General features: G+C 46.0%; 1 protein-coding gene across 11 annotated transcripts; it reads left to right on the top strand.

The window, feature by feature from the left end:
- The first annotated feature begins 1833 nt into the window (after positions 1 to 1833).
- On the top strand, positions 1834 to 20120 carry LOC141776336 (uncharacterized). 11 transcript variants are annotated; one of them, XM_074649825.1, is made up of 16 exons: positions 2785 to 2914; positions 3088 to 3139; positions 3516 to 3600; positions 4421 to 4492; positions 4646 to 4768; positions 5727 to 5947; positions 6862 to 7051; positions 7202 to 7381; positions 7589 to 7663; positions 9153 to 9269; positions 9352 to 9491; positions 9575 to 9674; positions 11680 to 11769; positions 13775 to 13810; positions 13901 to 14347; positions 19691 to 20120. In XM_074649825.1, the coding sequence occupies exons 2-16, from the start codon at positions 3114 to 3116 to the stop codon at positions 19778 to 19780; spliced, it is 1992 nt and encodes a 663-aa protein (XP_074505926.1). In that variant the 5' UTR covers positions 2785 to 2914; positions 3088 to 3113; the 3' UTR covers positions 19781 to 20120. The 11 variants fall into 11 exon arrangements, with proteins under 11 accessions (XP_074505919.1, XP_074505918.1, XP_074505926.1 ...); XM_074649821.1 differs by having other exon boundaries at positions 13841 to 14347; XM_074649818.1 differs by lacking the exon at positions 2785 to 2914 and adding an exon at positions 1834 to 1909 and having other exon boundaries at positions 13775 to 14347.
- Positions 20121 to 20762: the final 642 nt, after the last annotated feature.

Genomic DNA, 20762 nt, shown 5'->3' with positions numbered 1-20762 from the left:
ATTATGGACCGATGACAATTTATTTTGAACTGTTATTACGTTTTCTTTATATAGATGAATGTTTTTTTTTAACTGTTATTTATTTTACTTTATTTTTTGTGCCCCTGGCATGAACAGTTTTTCTGTGTGTATACTGTTAATGTACTTACATTTGTACTTATATTTTCTAAAATAAAATTATTAAAAGAAAAAAAATAGGCTACTACAAAGGATAAACAAATAAATAAATAATAGACATCGCGCGACAAATCTTTAGGAGAAGAAGTTTATCTCCTCAAAACTTTCCCTTTTTTTTCTCATGAATTTCTGAATAATTTTACCTTTAAAATTATTTTAATAAAACAAAGGAAAATCACTCTTTGGTCAGAAATCAACAATTTATGTAGAATCGCACACATTCAGTTTGTAGAACTTGTAATTAACTATCAAAGTATATTTATCAGGTTTATTTAATCAAGTAGGCCTACAGTTTATCCATATAAGGAATTTGACTCTGAGTTCTATACAGCTCTCTCAATGTACATACACCGAACAGAAATAACAGAATAAAAGAATACAATAATACAAATAAATATAACATAAAAATCAAATGTCTGTATACAAGTCAAGTGTTTGGGAGTTGTAAACAATACAAATAGTACAAAGAAATAAATACTGGATGTATATACATGGACTGGATGATTATGTACAGGATGTACATGTATATATGTCTATATGTCTATATGTACAGTGAGTAGGACTTATATTTACAGTGATAGGTATGGACATATTACAATATGGACATAAAGTGACAGGTGATATGTACATTTTACAGAAAAATGTGCATTAAAGACTGTAAGAATTCTAATCTATAAGAGCAGCAGGATATTAGGAGTTATTGACAGTGTATGACTGAGCTCACATCAGCCTCTCTGGTTAGCAGTCGGTTTGACAGTTGATTTTAAGAAGAACTTTAAATGACATCTTCATAAAAAGCCTTTTATTAATGTTACCTGTTTGATTCTAATATGCTGTATTTGCTCTGTGGTTTTATCTGTTAAGTATTTTATTCTTTCCCCTCTGTACTTTGAGACACTGGATTTTATTTAACTTATATAATAATAATGGCATATACAATATAACGAATCTTATAATTTACAAGCACAGAAATAGACAATATGAACGGAAAATGTATTTAATTTGTGTTTCATTTTAAGGGTTTTCATTTATTTAAAAAAAGGTATTAGTATTAGGTATAAGGTGACTTATTTTATTAATCAATTAATATAAATGAATACATGAATAAATAAATAAAAAGATGGATAGATAAATAAATAAATAAATATATAAATAAATAAATAGATTGATAAATAAATAAATAAATAAATAGATAAATGAATAATAAATAGATAGATAAATAAATAAATGAATATATAGATAAATAAATACATGATTAAATAAATAAATAAATAAATAGATAAATAAATAAATAGATTGATAGATAAATAAATAGATAAATTAATAATAAATAGATAGATAAATAAATAAATGAATATATAGATAAATAAATACATGAATAAATAAATAAATAGATTGATAAATAAATAAATAGATACATTAATAATAAATAGTATTTAATCAATTAATTAATTAGTTAATTAACTAATTAATAAAATAATGAATGAATGACATATATATATATATATATATATATATACATATATATATAAAATAATATATATATATATATATGTATATATATATATACATATATATATATATATATATATATATATATATATATATATATAAATAAATAGTGACGTCAGCAGCGGGCTGTCCAATCAGAGGAGAGTCTGTGTGTTCTCGTGTCAGAGAGCTCGAGCTCTGATTGGACCGTCTCGAGCCGTTCCTCCTCCAACCGTCGCCGGTAAATCTACCGATCTACCGATCTCTGCCGGTTCACACCGAATCAGCGGATATAGAGCCGGTAACATACCGGTAACATACCGGGACACAGACTACAGACTTTTACCGGATAAAGTGTCGGTTTGATCTCAATTTCTCTCATTTAACCACCAACGGCTCTCTGGACCCGCTAACCAACGGCTAATAACGGCTAATAACGGCTAACCAACGGCTAATAACGGCTAATAACGGCTAACCAACGGCTAACCAACGGCTAATAACGGCTAATAACGGCTAATAACGGCTAACCAACGGCTAACCAACGGCTAATAACGGCTAGTAACGGCTAACCAACGGCTAATAACGGCTAGTAACGGCTAGTAACGGCTAACCAACGGCTAATAACGGCTAACCAACGGCTAATAACGGCTAATAACGGCTAGTAACGGCTAACCAACGGCTAATAACGGCTAACCAACGGCTAACCAACGGCTAATAACGGCTAACCAACGGCTAACCAACGGCTAACCAACGGCTAATAACGGCTAACCAACGGCTAATAACGGCTAATAACGGCTAACCAACGGCTAACCAACGGCTAATAACGGCTAATAACGGCTAATAACGGCTAACCAACGGCTAACCAACGGCTAACCAACGGCTAATAACGGCTAGTAACGGCTAACCAACGGCTAATAACGGCTAGTAACGGCTAGTAACGGCTAACCAACGGCTAATAACGGCTAACCAACGGCTAATAACGGCTAGTAACGGCTAACCAACGGCTAATAACGGCTAACCAACGGCTAACCAACGGCTAATAACGGCTAGTAACGGTTAATAACGGCCAATAACGGCTAACCAACGGTTAGCACTGAGCTAGTGTTGAGCTGGGATGGGAGACTAAACCTTCTGTTTTCATTCTGGGACAAAGTTACATTATTTTCAATATGAGTGATTTTATATGGAGATGAATGGGAGCTAACAGCTAACTGCTAACAGCATATACCTGTGTGATATCAATGAGGTGAACAGCATGGAAACACTTCGTAGTTAGTCAGTATTGCTGCAACTAATTAATGGAGTCATAGTTTAGTCTGAAATGTTAAAAGAAATAGTGATAAAATGGGATCACACAGGTAACAGTGATGTCTGTCTGTCTGACCAGCTGTCATCTAACACCTGAACTCTGTGTTTCAGTGTCGCAGTTCATATGAGCAGCAGTGATGAGCAACAGAAGCCGCAGGTCCTGGTGAGAGCTGATTTACACACCGTACCTGTCACACACCTGTCACACACCTGTAATAGCTGTCACACACCTGTAACACCTGTCACACACCTGTAATAGCTGTCACACACCTGTCACACACCTGTAATACCTGTCACACACCTGTAACACCTGTCACACACCTGTAATACCTGTCACACACCTGTCACACACCTGTAATACCTGTCACACACCTGTCACACATCTGTAACACCTGTCACACACCTTTAATACCTGTCACAATATCAGAGTCAGTATTTGGGCTTCATGTAGTCGTATATAAATCCCTCTGATTGGCTCACACATAGATCATTCATTTTAATTAATTAATTGATTGATTGACTGTTGTCTCCTGTCTCAGTACGAAGAGTCGCTCCAGCTGTTTGGGAGGTAAAGGACGATTTTCCAGAGTGACTCTACAGAAGCCTGGATGGACAAAAGACGAGGTAATGCTCATCATGTTAGCATTCAGGGCTAACTCAGAGACTGTGTGTCAAGTATGTCCTGTGTGTCCAGGTCCTTCACAGTCAAACAGGCTTTTACTGCAGGTGGACACAGATATGTATGAAGTGACAGTGTGTTGGTGTCTCTGGTAGGGATTGATCAGCTGTATCTGCAGCTCCCCTCAGAGCTTTACACTCATGTTTATCTGTTCACACCTTAAACTGTGTTCTAGGGATCGACCGATTATCGGCCGATCTGTATTCACATACAGTTTCATCACACCTAGTGTATCTAGCAGCCACACGTCTCTACTGAGGTATGAACCTCAGTGCGCTTGGTGGATACTGTTGGGTCTCTAAACTATGGTGTATGGTCATAGACCTGCTCTATATATAAAGCGTCTTGAGATAACTTCTGTTGTGATTTTGACGCTATACAATAAATAAATTGAATTGAACCTAAAATAAACAGATTGAGCTGTGATTTAATATCAATAAACAGATCAAATGATGCTGAAATAACTACATCGTGATGCTGATCAGTAAAAAGTCTGAATTCACGCATTGTCCGGTCTGTTACCATGACGACAAGCAGACAACTGTTAAAATGCTTGTTTTGTGAATGGAGTGGATGGATCGGTGCCAGGCTATGCAGCTGCTCCTGGTTCTTCTCAGGATGTTTACCGTCACTGGACAGTCTGATGATGATGGTGATGGTGATGGTGATGGTGAAGATGATGATAGTGATAGTGATAGTGATGATGATGATGATGATGATGATGATGATGATGATGATGATGATGAAGGTGATCTTCCTCCTCAGGATGAGAAGCTACACAGACTGGTGAAGGAGTTTGGATCACACAACTGGTCTTCAGTTTCTCTGCATTTCAAAGTGAGTAGTTATTTATTTATGTTGTGTGTGTGTGTGTGTGTGTGTGTTTGTGTGTGTGTGTGAGACCAGAGACCTGACCAGGTTCAACACATCAGTAGACCTGCTCCCAGTCTGGGATTTAGCACCTTTAAAGTGAAGCTCATTGTGTAGAAGGTCCTACCTGTCTCTGCTGTGTCTCAGGGTCAAAGGTCAGATGTGGAGTGTCAGCGGAGGTGGCAGCAGATAAAGAATCCAGAGCTGGTCAAAGGTCCTTGGACTCGGGAGGAGGATGAGAGGGTAAACACTGTCCCCCATACTTACTACTACACTATACTGCTATCCTATAGTACTACGATACTATAACTACCTTAGAAAACTGCATCTGACATAGCAGTCGGCAGCTCAGACTTGTTGGCTTGTTGGACTTGTTGGACATGACTCTGGACCTGTTGGACGTGACTCTGGACTTGTTGGAGGTGACTCAACACTTGTTGAACATGACTCGAGACTTGTTGAACATGACTCGGGACTTGTTGGACGTGACTCGGGACTTGTTGGACGTGACTCTGGACTTGTTGGAGGTGACTCAACACTTGTTGGACGTGACTCGGGACTTGTTGGACGTGACTCAACACTTGTTGGACGTGACTCGGGACTTGTTGGACGTGATTCGGGACTTGTTGGATGTGATTCTGGACTTGTTGTACGTGACTCTGCATTTGTTGGACGTGATTCGGGACTTGTTGTACGTGACTCGGCATTTGTTGGACGTGATTCTGGACTTGTTGTACGTGACTCTGCATTTGTTGGACGTGATTCGGGACTTGTTGGATGTGATTCTGGACTTGTTGTACGTGACTCTGCATTTGTTGGACGTGATTCGGGACTTGTTAGATGTGACTCTGCATTTGTTGGACGTGATTCTGGACTTGTTGTACGTGACTCTGCATTTGTTGGACGTGATTCGGGACTTGTTGGACGTGATTCTGGACTTGTTGTACGTGACTCTGCATTTGTTGGACGTGATTCGGGACTTGTTGGATGTGATTCTGGACTTGTTGTACGTGACTCTGCATTTGTTGGACGTGACTCCGGACTTGTTAGATGTGACTCTGCATTTGTTGGACGTGACTCAGGACTTGTTGGACGTGACTCGGGACTTGTTGGACGTGATTCGGGACTTGTTGGACGTGATTCTGGACTTGTTGGACGTATAAACTAATAATAGTATGTTGTGATGTCACTTCCTGTATAGGTCATTGACCTGGTTCAGAAGTACGGCGTGAAGCGCTGGTCGCTCATCGCCAAACACCTGCACACTCGTAACGGGAAGCAATGCCGCGAGCGCTGGCACAACCACCTGAACCCGACGGTGAAGAAGAGCGGCTGGACGCTGGAGGAGGACCGCGTCATCTGTCAGGCCCACAGGCTGCTGGGAAACCGCTGGGCCGACATCTCCAAGCTGCTGCCTGGCAGGTACGTAGACCGCCAGCAGGTGTCCTCCTGTCTGCAGGTGTCCTCCTGTCTGCAGGTGACCTCCTGTCTGCAGGTGTCCTCCTGTCAGCAGGTGTCCTCCTGTCTGCAGGTGTCTTCCTGTCTGCAGGTGTCCTCCTGTCTGCAGGTCTCCTCCTGTCTGCAGGTGTCCTCCTGTCAGCAGGTGTCCTCCTGTCAGCAGGTGTCCTCCTGTCTGCAGGTGTCCTCCTGTCTGCAGGTGACCTCCTGTCTGCAGGTGTCCTCCTGTCAGCAGGTGTCCTCCTGTCTGCAGGTGTCTTCCTGTCTGCAGGTGTCCTCCTGTCTGCAGGTCTCCTCCTGTCTGCAGGTGTCCTCCTGTCAGCAGGTGTCCTCCTGTCAGCAGGTGTCCTCCTGTCTGCAGGTGTCCTCCTGTCAGCAGGTGTCCTCCTGTCTGCAGGTGACCTCCTGTCAGCAGGTGTTCTCCTGTCAGCAGGTGTCCTCCTGTCTGCAGGTGACCTCCTGTCTGCAGGTGACCTCCTGTCAGCAGGTGTTCTCCTGTCAGCAGGTGTCCTCCTGTCAGCAGGTGTCCTCCTGTCTGCAGGTGTCCTCCTGTCTGCAGGTGACCTCCTGTCAGCAGGTGTTCTCCTGTCAGCAGGTGTTCTCCTGTCAGCAGGTGTTCTCCTGTCAGCAGGTGTCCTCCTGTCAGCAGGTGTTCTCCTGTCAGCAGGTGTTCTCCTGTCAGCAGGTGTCCTCCTGTCAGCAGGTGTTCTCCTGTCAGCAGGTGTTCTCCTGTCAGCAGGTGTCCTCCTGTCAGCAGGTGTCCTCAGGGTGGCCCCGGAGGGGAGACCATGTTATCTTCTCATCTTTTGGGACAGACTTTGATGAACCGGGGGTGAGCCGTCTCTCATCAGCTGTTATGATACTTCATCTCCTCTCAGGACAGACAACTCCATCAAAAACCACTGGAACTCCACCCTGAAGAGGAAGGTGGAGAAGGAGGGATACCTGCAGCTCCTCCACCTCCACCATTCCTCCAACACCTCCTCTAACTCCTCCAGCTCCTCCTCCTCCACCAGACCAGCATCCAGGACCTGCGGCCCCCCCAGGACAGCCAACATCTCCACCAAGGTCCTCATCCTCCACCCATCATCCATCTATCCTCCACCCATCCTTCACCCATCATCCATCCATACACCACCCATCCTCCACCCATCATCCACCCATACTCCACCCATCCTCCACCCACAGTGATGATACTAATGATAGTCTCTCCTCCAGCAGGCAGACAGTCTGTCCAGTGTGAAGGACGAGTCCAGCTGCTCCTCCGCCGATCAGAGCCTGTGCGAGCGCCGTAGAAACCACGTCCACCTGTGCTCCGTCTGTGTCCCCGCATCCTCGGGTTACGGCTCCTCACTGAGCGTGTGCGAGGTGACGGGGCCCGCGGAGCTGATGGAGGCGGTACATCAGCTGAGGCTTTTATTTTGGAATGCAGCTGTGTTTGGGTTGTTAAAACCCTCGGCATTGTCTCTCAAGCCTAACCTGCTACATGTTTCCCTATATAATATAATATATAATATAATATAATATATAATATTATCTACTTCAAACATACACTCTAAATATGATGTATCATGTCTAACCTGATCTAACCTGACTTCATCACAGAACACAGAGGATGTCACCACCTGTCTGTACAGAGAGGACACCGACCCGTCAGTCATCGATCTGAGCAGCAGTTATGTAAGACTAAAGATGTTTTAACCTGCACACTAAAAACTGGTTTCAAGTTTAAATCTTTCTTTTACAGTTTTTCTCAGCGGCTCGTTGTTTGAAACAGTCTTAACATTCTAGTCACAACTGTTCGATGTGACATCACGACTCTGTTGCATGTCTGCTAAAGGTAGGAACTCCATCCATCCATTCTCTTCCTCTTATCCGGGGCCGGGTCGTGGGGGGGCAGCAGCTCCCTCTCCCCAGCAAGTGTCCAACTCTTCCTGGGGGACCCCGAGGCGTTCCCAGACCAGACCAGATATATAATCTCTCCAGAGTGTTCTGGGTCTACCCCGGGGCCTCTTACCAGTTGGGCGTGCCCGGAAAACCTCCAAAGAGAGGCGTCCAGGAGGATCCTGATCCGATGTTGAACCACCTCAGCTGGTCCCTTTAGAGGTGAAGGAGCAGCGGCTCTACTCCGAGCTCCCTCCGGATGTCTGAGCTCCTCAGCCTCTCTCTAAGGTCCACTGTTCCACGGCCAGGACGGACTCCGCATTGTTCCTCCTGGAACCGAGGTTCGACAATCGGTCGGAGTCTTCTTTCCAGCACTCTAGAATGAACTTTCCCGGGAAGGCAGAGCAGTGCGATACCCCAGTAGTTGGAGCACACCCTCTGGTCCCCCTTTTTAAAAATGGGAACCACCACCCCGGTCTGCCGTTCCACAGGTACTGTCCCCGATCTACATGCAACACTGAAGAGGCGTGTCAGCCAAGATAGTCCAACAATTTCCAGAGCCTTCATCATCTCAAGGTGAACCTCCTCCACCCCGGTGCCTTGCCGCCGAGGAGCTTTTTGACTACCTCAGAGACCTCTGCCAAGGATATGGACAAGCCTTCCCCCGGGTCTTCAAACTCTGCCCCCTCTACGGAGGATGTGTTGGTCGGGTTCAGGAGTTCCACTGAGTCAAGCCCTGCTTTTCCTTTCTGAGTCATCTAACAGTTTGCCAGAACTTCCTTGAGGCCAATCAAAAGTCCTTCTCCGTGGTCTCCCAAAACTCCTCCCACACCCGGGTTTTTGCTTTGACGAGCGCCGCAGCTGCAGTCCTTCTGGTCAGTTGGTACCTGTCAGCTATACACTTATAAAGGATGTGTGAATCGGTCTTGTTCAGGCCCCTCCCCTGGAACCACTTTGCCTTGGAAGACCCTACCAGGAGCATATGCCCCCTCGACACCACAGCTCCCAGGGTCACTGGGCCACACAATGCCCTCCACCACGTTAAGGTGGCGATTCATTGGAGGGGGGGTAGTACATCAACCTAAACATTTCATTGGTGCTTCAAACGTAGTTAATGTGTCAGTGAATTGGCCAACATCACCAACATGAGAAGTTGTTTTGTCATGGTGTGAGCCGTACTGGTCAAAATGTTTTTCTCTCTATGGCAGTCAACCCTGGAAATGTTCCTTATTTCCATAATTGTTCATAATGTGTCTTACCCCGTTATCCTGCTTGTTGTGTGAAGGTTGCAGGTGTGAAGGAGCAGCTGATGAACAGTGAGGTTGCAGCTTCCTTCATTGACTCCACCTCCTCCTGGACCAGAAGCAGCACGGTGGGGGCTCTGACCTTCTCCCCCTCTGAGGTGAAGACACCTGGACGCTGGAGACGCTGCTGCTGTCTGTCTTGCTGAAATGTCCATCTGATGTCTCTCTGTGTGTCTTCAGCTATTCAGCCTGTGTGGTGTGGAGGAACTGAAGTTACAATGTCCAGCTCTCACCTCCACCCCCGTCTGTTCCTTCAAACACTCTGCCAACACCAACCAGGACCACTCCCTTCTGCACTGCAGCTACAACCACATCAGCCAGTAGGTCAGGGGGGTCAGAGGTCACACATTACACTGTGGATAGATCGTTGATCTGTTTTAAATGTGTTACCTGGTATGTTCAGGACGCGCTCGGAGACCAGAGAGAGGATGAGAGCGTTGTGGATGTCGGCTCCTCAAACACCAACACCACTGAAGATCAACAGCAACCAGAGTCAGGACGAGGTGAGAGGACATGGACCACAAGCTCTGATCCTCCCATTTAGATCTCAGAGACGTTTGTTCTGTCCGTGGTTCAGGTGTCAGTTTGGTCTGTCCGTGGTTCAGGTGTCAGTTTGTTCTGTCCGTGGTTCAGGTGTCAGTTTGTTCTGTCCGTGGTTCAGGTGTCAGTTTGTTCTGTCCGTGGTTCAGGTGTCAGTTTGTTCTGTCCGTGGTTCAGGTGTCAGTTTGTTCTGTCTGTGTTTAAGGTGTCAGTTTGTTCTGTCTGTGGTTCAGGTGTCAGTTTGTTCTGTCTGTGGTTCAGGTGTCAGTTTGTTCTGTCTGTGTTTCAGGTGTCAGTTTGTTCTGTCTGTGTTTAAGGTGTCAGTTTGTTCTGTCTGTGGTTCAGGTGTCAGTTTGTTCTGTCTGTGTTTCAGGTGTCAGTTTGTTCTGTCTGTGTTTAAGGTGTCAGTTTGTTCTGTCTGTGGTTCAGGTGTTAGTTTGTTCTGTCTGTGTTTCAGGTGTCAGTTTGTTCTGTCTGTGTTTCAGGTGTCAGTTTGTTCTGTCTGTGGTTCAGGTGTCAGTTTGTTCTGTCCGTGGTTCAGGTGTCAGTTTGTTCTGTCTGTGGTTCAGGTGTCAGTTTGTTCTGTCTGTGGTTCAGGTGTCAGTTTGTTCTGTCTGTGTTTCAGGTGTCAGTTTGTTCTGTCTGTGGTTCAGGTGTCAGTTTGTTCTGTCCGTGGTTCAGGTGTCAGTTTGTTCTGTCTGTGGTTCAGGTGTCAGTTTGTTCTGTCTGTGGTTCAGGTGTCAGTTTGTTCTGTCTGTGTTTCAGGTGTCAGTTTGTTCTGTCTGTGGTTCAGGTGTCAGTTTGTTCTGTCCGTGGTTCAGGTGTCAGTTTGTTCTGTCTGTGGTTCAGGTGTCAGTTTGTTCTGTCCGTGGTTCAGGTGTCAGTTTGTTCTGTCTGTGGTTCAGGTGTCAGTTTGTTCTGTCTGTGTTTCAGGTGTCAGTTTGTTCTGTCCGTGGTTCAGGTGTCAGTTTGTTCTGTCCGTGGTTCAGGTGTCAGTTTGTTCTGTCTGTGGTTCAGGTGTCAGTTTGTTCTGCCCGTGGTTCAGGTGTCAGTTTGTTCTGTCTGTGGTTCAGGTGTCAGTTTGTTCTGTCCGTGGTTCAGGTGTCAGTTTGTTCTGTCTGTGGTTCAGGTGTCAGTTTGTTCTGTCTGTGGTTCAGGTGTCAGTTTGTTCTGTCTGTGGTTCAGGTGTCAGTTTGTTCTGTCTGTGTTTCAGGTGTCAGTTTGTTCTGTCTGTGTTTCAGGTGTCAGTTTGTTCTGTCTGTGTTTAAGGTGTCAGTTTGTTCTGTCTGTGGTTCAGGTGTTAGTTTGTTCTGTCTGTGTTTCAGGTGTCAGTTTGTTCTGTCTGTGTTTCAGGTGTCAGTTTGTTCTGTCTGTGTTTAAGGTGTCAGTTTGTTCTGTCTGTGTTTCAGGTGTCAGTTTGTTCTGTCTGTGTTTAAGGTGTCAGTTTGTTCTGTCTGTGGTTCAGGTGTTAGTTTGTTCTGTCTGTGTTTAAGGTGTCAGTTTGTTCTGTCTGTGGTTCAGGTGTTAGTTTGTTCTGTCTGTGTTTCAGGTGTCAGTTTGTTCTGTCCGTGGTTCAGGTGTCAGTTTGTTCTGTCCGTGGTTCAGGTGTCAGTTTGTTCTGTCTGTGGTTCAGGTGTCAGTTTGTTCTGTCTGTGTTTCAGGTGTCAGTTTGTTCTGTCCGTGGTTCAGGTGTCAGTTTGTTCTGTCTGTGTTTCAGGTGTCAGTTTGTTCTGTCTGTGTTTCAGGTGTCAGTTTGTTCTGTCTGTGGTTCAGGTGTCAGTTTGTTCTGTCCGTGGTTCAGGTGTCAGTTTGTTCTGTCCGTGGTTCAGGTGTCAGTTTGTTCTGTCTGTGTTTCAGGTGTCAGTTGTTCTGTCCGTGGTTCAGGTGTCAGTTTGTTCTGTCTGTGTTACAGGTGTCAGTTTGTTCTGTCCGTGGTTCAGGTGTCAGTTTGTTCTGTCTGTGGTTCAGGTGTCAGTTTGTTCGAGCAGGAGTATGAACCTGACGTGGGAGGAGCCCAGCGTGGATCCTGACAGCCAACAGTCCAGCAGCAGCTCAGAGGTCTGACACACATCTACAGTCTACATGTTTCTCTGTGGTGTACTGGGACCAGACCGGGTCGTGTTAGAGGGGACACCGTGGTGACCTGTCCAGACTGTCCATAACATGAACGTAAAGTGTGGCAGTCTTGGCTGGATTCATCCTTCCTGAGCTGCGTTTCCAGGGCCGATTGTTTCCTGTCCCAAACTTTTCTGGGAATGGACAGCAGCATTCTGCCTCTCCAGTTGTTGCACTCGCTGAGGTTTCCTCTTTTAGGATTGGAGCCCATTAAGCCCGTCTTCCATGAGTTGGGATTGCTTCCTTGTCCCATATCTTGTTAAGGAGATGGTCAGTGAGTCATACTGTCGGGGGGGAATGTAGTCATCTCCCGCTGCTTTGATGGCTCTTGTTGTTTGGTCCTTTGAGATCGTCCCACCGTTGACCTTCAGGATGTGGGTTGACTTCATGTTGATCTCTGGTTCTATCTGTGGAGAGTTCTGTTCCAGCGGTCCAGCTGTTGGACTTGACCCTGTTTGTCCTTCACTGGTCGGCCGCTGGTCCAGTTCTTCCCCGCCAGTTGTCTCGTAATCTTGTAAAATTCTTTATGTTCTGCTGTCAGTCCATGTCTACATGCATTGAGTTGCGTCTGGTGGCCGAGCTTTGGCTCATGGAGCCCGAGCTTTGGCTCATGGAGCCCGGCCGGGCACAGCCTGACGAACAACATGGAGCCGCCACCCTGTGGGCCCACCATCCACAGGGACAGACATTGGGGTCGGGTGCAGTGTGGGCCGGACGGATCTAGGCGTGCTGATCCCCGGCATGACAGACTGGCTCTAGGTATGCGGAACGTCACCTTTCTGGTGGGGAAGGAACCGGAGCTGCTGCGGGAGGTGGAGCAGTTCCAACTAGATGTAGTTGGGCTCCCCGGAGAACGAGAGGGTCACTTCTATGTGACCGGGAGTCTCTGAGAAGGAAGTCTCTGACTGTTGTTTGTGCTTATGCACCAAAGAAGTTTTCGTGCATCCCGGGGAAGGCTGGGGACAAGGAATCTGAGTGGGCCATGTTCAAAGCCTCCACTGTGGAAGTGGCTGCTAAGAGTTGGGGTCGGAAGGTCATCAGTACCTGTCGTGGCAGCAACCTAAGAATCAGCTGTTGGACGCCAGCGGTGAAGGAGGCCGTCAAGCTGAAGAAGGAGGCCCTTCGGGCTCGGTTGGCCCGAGGGTCTAGGAAACAGCTGACAGGTACCGGCTGACTAGAAGGGCTGCAGCTGCGACGGTCGTCAAAGCAAAAACCCGGGTGTGGGAGGAGTTTAGGGGAGACCACGGAGAAGGACTTTTGGTTTGCCTCAAGGAAGTTCTGGCAAACCAAGACCAGAAACAGAAAGCAGGGCTTGACTCAGGCTGTGTTCAGCAGGGGATGAGAACTGCAGACCCGGACTGGGGATATTATCTAACGGTGGAAAGAGCACTTTAAGGAACTCCTGAACCCGACCAACACGTCCTCCATTGAGTTTGAGGACTCGGGGGAAGGCTTGTCCATATCCTTGGCAGAGGTCACTGAGGTTGTCAAAAAGCTCTCGACGGGGCGCCTGGCTAGCTCAGTCGGTAGAGCGGGCGCCCATGTGTGGCCAAGGCTCAGTCCTGGCAGCGGTGGACCCGGGTTCGAATCCGGCCTGTGGACCTTTCCGCATGTCATCTCTCTCTCTCTCCCCCCCTTTCCAAGACTCTATCCACTGTCCTATCAATAAACGCTTAAAAAATGCCCCCAAAATAATAATTTAAAAAAAAAAAAAAAAAAAGCTCTCGACGACAAAGCACCGGGGCTGGATGAGATTCACCCTGAGATGCTGAAGGCTCTTGACATTGTTGGACTGTCTTGGCTGACATATCTATGAATATATATTATATATAAATATAAATAATACAAGTGTGTATATAATATAAACATACGTCACTATTCTATTCAAACAACACTGTAAACAGGACGGGTCTGGAGTTATCCAACATGTTGGACTTCTGTCCTCCAGGTCCAGGGAGAGAGTCTGCTGAGCTCCATTCTGCAGGTCCAGAGAGAGTCCAGCTCCATTCTGCAGGTCCAGAGAGAGTCCAGCTCCCCCTCAGAGGTCCAGAGAGAGTCCACCTCCGCCTCACAGGTCCAGAGAGAGTCCAGCTCCCCCTCAGAGGTCCAGAGAGAGTCCACCTTCGCCTCACAGGTCCAGAGAGAGTCCAGCTCTCCCTCAGAGGTCCAGGGAGAGTCCAGCTCCGTCTCACAGGTCCAGGGAGAGTCCAGCTCCGCCTCACAGGTCCAGAGAGAGTCCAGCTCCCCCTCAGAGGTCCAGAGAAAATCCAGCTCTCCTTCAGAGGTCCAGAGAGAGTCCAGCTCCATCTCACAGGTCCAGAGAGAGTCCAGCTCCCCTTCAGAGGTCCAGAGAGAGTCCAGCTCCGTCTCACAGGTCCAGAGAGAGTCCAGCTGTGTCCCGGGCTGTGAGGAGTTTGGCTGCTTCCCGTTGGATGGACAGATGGAGGTGTGGTGGTGTCAGCAGCCAGTCGGGTACCTGCACTCTCCTGAATGTCCTGCATACAGACTGAACCCCTTTGAGGTGAGGACGGACCTACAGTCTCTATTTCCAGTTCTGATTTCTGTTCGTCCGCTCTGGATGACGTGGCAAATGACAAAATTATTATTCAGTGCTTTTTATCAGCACCAACCTCACATTACTCACGTTTACCCACATTTACCCACGTCTACTCACGTTTACCCACATTTACACACGTTTACCCACATTTACCCACGTCTACTCACGTTTACCCACGTTTACCCACGTCTACTCACGTTTACCCACATTTACACACGTCTACTCACGTTTACCCACATTTACCCACGTCTACTCACGTTTACCCACATTTACCCACGTCTACTCACGTTTACCCACATTTACACACGTCTACTCACGTTTACCCACATTTACCCACGTCTACTCACGTTTACCCACATTTACCCACGTCTACTCACGTTTACCCACGTTTACTCACGTTTGCCCACGTTTACCCACGTTTACACACGTTTACTCACGTTTACACACGTTTACCCACGTTTACACACGTTTACTCACGTTTACACACGTTTACCCACGTTTACTCACGTTTACACACGTCTACTCACGTTTACCCACATTTACCCACATTTACACACGTTTACCCACATTTACACACATCTACTCACGTTTACTCACTTTTACCCACGTTTACACACGTTTACTCACGTTTACACACGTTTACCCACGTTTACTCACGTTTACACACGTCTACTCACGTTTACCCACATTTACACACATCTACTCACGTTTACTCACGTTTGCCCACGTTCACCCACGTTCACCCACGTTTACTCACGTTTACCCACATTTACCCACGTCTACTCACGTTTACCCACATTTACACACGTCTACTCACGTTTACCCACATTTACACACGTCTACTCACGTTTACCCACGTTTACCCACGTCTACTCACGTTTACCCACGTTTACTCACGTTTGCCCACGTTTACCCACGTTTACACACGTTTACCCACATTTACCCACGTCTACTCACGTTTACCCACATTTACACACGTCTACTCACGTTTACCCACGTTTACCCACGTCTACTCACGTTTACCCACGTTTACTCACGTTTGCCCACGTTTACCCACGTTTACACACGTTTACTCACGTTTACACACGTTTACCCACGTTTACACACGTTTACTCACGTTTACACACGTTTACCCACGTTTACTCACGTTTACACACGTCTACTCACGTTTACCCACATTTACACACGTTTACCCACATTTACACACATCTACTCACGTTTACCCACGTTTACTCACGTTTGCCCACTTTTACCCACGTTTACACACGTTTACTCACGTTTACACACGTTTACCCACGTTTACTCACGTTTACACACGTCTACTCACGTTTACCCACATTTACCCACATTTACACACGTTTACCCACATTTACACACATCTACTCACGTTTACTCACGTTTGCCCACGTTTACCCACGTTTACTCACGTTTACCCACATTTACCCACGTCTACTCACGTTTACCCACATTTACACACGTCTACTCACGTTTACCCACGTTTACCCACGTCTACTCACGTTTACCCACGTTTACTCACGTTTACCCACGTTTACCCACGTCTACTCACGTTTACCCACGTTTACTCACGTTTGCCCACGTTTACCCACGTCTACTCACGTTTACCCACGTTTACTCACGTTTGCCCACGTTTGCCCACATTTACACACGTTTACCCACATTTACCCACATTTACCCACATTTACACACGTTTACTCACGTTTACACACGTTTACCCACGTTTACACACGTTTACCCACATTTACCCACGTCTACTCACGTTTACCCACGTTTACTCACGTTTGCCCACGTTTGCCCACATTTACACACGTTTACCCACATTTACCCACGTTTACCCACATTTACACACGTTTACTCACGTTTACACACGTTTACCCACGTTTACACACGTTTACCCACATTTACTCACGTTTACCCACATTTACCCACGTCTACTCACGTTTACCCACGTTTACACACGTTTACCCACATTTACACACGTTTACCCACATTTACACACGTTTACTCACGTTTACACACGTTTACCCACGTTTACACACGTTTACCCACATTTACTCACGTTTACACACGTTTACACACGTTTACCCACATTTACTCACGTTTACTCACGTTTACACACGTTTACCCACATTTACCCACGTCTACTCACGTTTACCCACATTTACCCACGTCTACTCACGTTTACCCACATTTACACACGTCTACTCACGCTTACCCACATTTACACACGTCTACTCACGTTTACACATTTACACACATCTACTCACGTTTACCCACATTTACCCACGTCTACTCACGTTTGCCCACGTTTACACACGTCTACTCACGTTTACCCACATTTACCCACATTTACACACATTTACCCACATTTACACACATCTACTCACGTTTACCCACGTTTACTCACGTTTGCCCACGTTTACCCACATTTACACACGTTTACTCACGTTTACACAAGTTTACCCACGTTTACTCACGTTTACCCACATTTACCCACGTCTACTCACGTTTACCCACATTTACACACGTTTACCCACATTTACACACGTTTACCCACATTTACACACGTTTACACACGTTTACCCACGTTTACACACGTTTACCCACATTTACACACGTTTACACACGTTTACCCACGTTTACACACGTTTACCCACATTTACCCACGTCTACTCACGTTTACCCACATTTACACACGTCTACTCACGTTTACACACATTTACACACGTCTACTCACGTTTACCCACATTTACCCACATTTACACACATTTACCCACATTTACACACATCTACTCACGTTTACCCACGTTTACTCACGTTTGCCCACGTTTACCCACATTTACACACGTTTACTCACGTTTACACACGTTTACCCACGTTTACTCACGTTTACCCACATTTACCCACGTCTACTCACGTTTACCCACATTTACACACGTTTACCCACATTTACACACGTTTACCCACATTTACACACGTTTACCCACGTTTACACACGTTTACCCACATTTACACACGTTTACACACGTTTACCCACGTTTACACACGTTTACCCACATTTACTCACGTTTACCCACATTTACCCACGTCTACTCACGTTTACCCACATTTACTCACGTTTACCCACATTTACCCACGTCTACTCACGTTTACCCACATTTACCCACGTTTACCCACATTTACACACGTTTACCCACATTTACACACGTTTACTCACGTTTACCCACGTCTACTCACGTTTACCCACGTTTACACACGTTTACCCACATTTACACACGTTTACCCACATTTACACACGTTTACTCACGTTTACACACGTTTACCCACGTTTACACACGTTTACCCACATTTACTCACGTTTACACACGTTTACCCACATTTACCCACGTCTACTCACGTTTACCCACATTTACACACGTCTACTCACGTTTACCCACATTTACACACGTCTACTCACGTTTACACACATTTACACACATCTACTCACGTTTACCCACATTTACCCACGTCTACTCACGTTTACCCACATTTACACACGTTTACTCACGTTTACACACGTTTACCCACGTTTACTCACGTTTACCCACATTTACCCACGTCTACTCACGTTTACCCACATTTACACACGTTTACCCACATTTACACACGTTTACCCACATTTACACACGTTTACACACGTTTACCCACGTTTACACACGTTTACCCACATTTACACACGTTTACACACGTTTACCCACGTTTACACACGTTTACCCACATTTACTCACGTTTACCCACATTTACCCACATCTACTCACGTTTACCCACATTTACCCACGTCTACTCACGTTTACCCACATTTACTCACGTTTACCCACATTTACCCACGTCTACTCACGTTTACCCACATTTACTCACGTCTACTCACGTTTACCCACATTTACACACGTTTACCCACATTTACACACGTTTACCCACATTTACACACGTTTACTCACGTTTACACACGTTTACCCACGTTTACACACGTTTACCCACATTTACTCACGTTTACACACGTTTACACACGTTTACTCACGTTTACCCACGTTTACCCACATTTACTCACGTTTACACACGTTTACCCACATTTACACACGTTTACCCACATTTACACACGTTTACCCACATTTACACACGTCTACTCACGTTTACACACGTTTGCCCACGTTTACCCACATTTACACACGTTTACTCACGTTTACACACGTTTACACACGTTTACTCACGTTTACCCACATTTACTCACGTTTACCCACATTTACTCACGTTTACACACGTTTACTCACGTTTACCCACATTTACTCACGTTTACCCACATTTACTCACGTTTACACACGTTTACTCACGTTTACACACGTTTACACACGTTTACTCATGTTTACCCACATTTACACACGTTTACCCACATTTACTCACGTTTACACACATTTACTCACGTTTACTCACGTTTGCCCACATTTACTCACGTTTACACACGTTTACTCACGTTTACCCACATTTACTCACGTTTACTCACGTTTACCCACATTTACTCACGTTTACACACGTTTACTCACGTTTACACACGTTTACACACGTTTACTCATGTTTACCCACATTTACTCACGTTTACACACGTTTACCCACATTTACTCACGTTTACACACGTTTACCCACATTTACTCATGTTTACACACGTTTACACACATTTACTCACGTTTACTCACGTTTACCCACATTTACACACGTTTACTCACGTTTACCCACATTTACCCACGTCTACTCACGTTTACCCACATTTACTCACGTTTACACACGTTTACACACATTTACTCACGTTTACTCACGTTTACACACGTTTACTCACGTTTGCCCACATTTACTCACGTTTACCCACGTTTACTCACATTAACCCAAGTTTACACACGTTTACCCACATTTACACACGTTTACTCACGTTTACCCACATTTGCTCATGTTTACCAACCCATACTTTATTGTGTAAATCTCAGATGTTTTGTCCCTGAATGTGGCCCTAATACTCCGTAGTACATTGTCTCTTTGGCCCTCACTGCATTAGACTGATATACTATATATTTAGACTATAAACTGTTACCTTCATCACAATGATCAAATGTTTTGCGGCTCCAGACACATTTTATTTTTTCTTTGCCTAAAATGGCTCTTTGATAGTAAAGGTTACTGACCCCTGACCCCTGGGGTAGAGAGACGGACGATGACGGTTAATATCAGTTGATTGATTATTGATTATTGATGTTGTGTTGACAGCTGAGCGGGGAGCTACAGCTGGTGATGTTTGGAAAAACAGACGATCAGATGAGTCTGACGGAGCAGGCCCGACTCTACGTGGAGCCGTGATCATCGTCATCATCGCCATCGTCACCGTCATCACCATCACCAGCAGCAGCAGCAGCAGTAACAGCAGCAGCAGTAGTAACAACAGCAGCAGCAGGAGCAGGAGCAGGAGCAGCAGCAGCAGCAGCAGCAGCAGTAGTAACAACAGCAGCAGCAGCAGCAGCAGGAGTAACAACAGCAGCAGCAGTAGTAGTAACAGCAGCAGCAGCAGTAGTAACAACAGCAGTAACAGCAGCAGCAGCAGTAGTAACAACAGCAGCAGCAGTAACAGCAGCAGGAGTAACAGCAGCAGCAGCAGTAACAGCAGCAACAGGAGCATCAGCAGCAGTAGTAACAGCAGCAGCAGTAGTAACAGCAACAGGAGCAGCAGCAGCAGCAGTAGTAACAGCAGCAGCAGGAGTAACAGCAGCAGCAACAGGAGCAGCAGCAGTAACAGCAGCAGCAGTAGTAACAGCAGCAGCAGTAGTAACAGCAGCAGTAACAGCAGCAGCAGTAGTAACAGCAGCAGCAACAGGAGCAGCAGTAGTAACAGCAGCAGCAACAGGAGCAGCAGCAGTAACAGCAGCAGCAGTAGTAACAGCAGCAGCAGTAGTAACAGCAGCAGCAACAGGAGCAGCAGTAGTAACAGCAGCAGCAACAGGAGCAGCAGCAGTAACAGCAGCAGCAGTAGTAACAGCAGCAGCAACAGGAGCAGCAGTAGTAACAGCAGCAGCAGTAGTAACAGCAGCAGCAACAGGAGCAGCAGTAGTAACAGCAGCAGCAGTAGTAACAGCAGCAGCAACAGGAGCAGCAGTAGTAACAGCAGCAGCAGTAGTAACAGCAGCAGCAACAGGAGCAGCAGCAGTAACAGCAGCAGCAGTAGTAACAGCAGCAGCAACAAGAGCAGCAGTAGTAACAGCAGCAGCAACAGGAGCAGCAGCAGTAACAGCAGCAGCAGTAGTAACAGCAACAGGAGCAGCAGCAGCAGCAGTAACAGCAGCAGCAA

The sequence above is a fragment of the Sebastes fasciatus genome, chromosome 11 (genome assembly GCF_043250625.1).
Source record: "Sebastes fasciatus isolate fSebFas1 chromosome 11, fSebFas1.pri, whole genome shotgun sequence".
Taxonomy (NCBI): Eukaryota; Metazoa; Chordata; class Actinopteri; order Perciformes; family Sebastidae; genus Sebastes; species Sebastes fasciatus.
The sequence above is the reverse complement of the archived record's forward strand: the minus strand, read 5'-3'. Positions and strand labels throughout refer to the sequence as shown.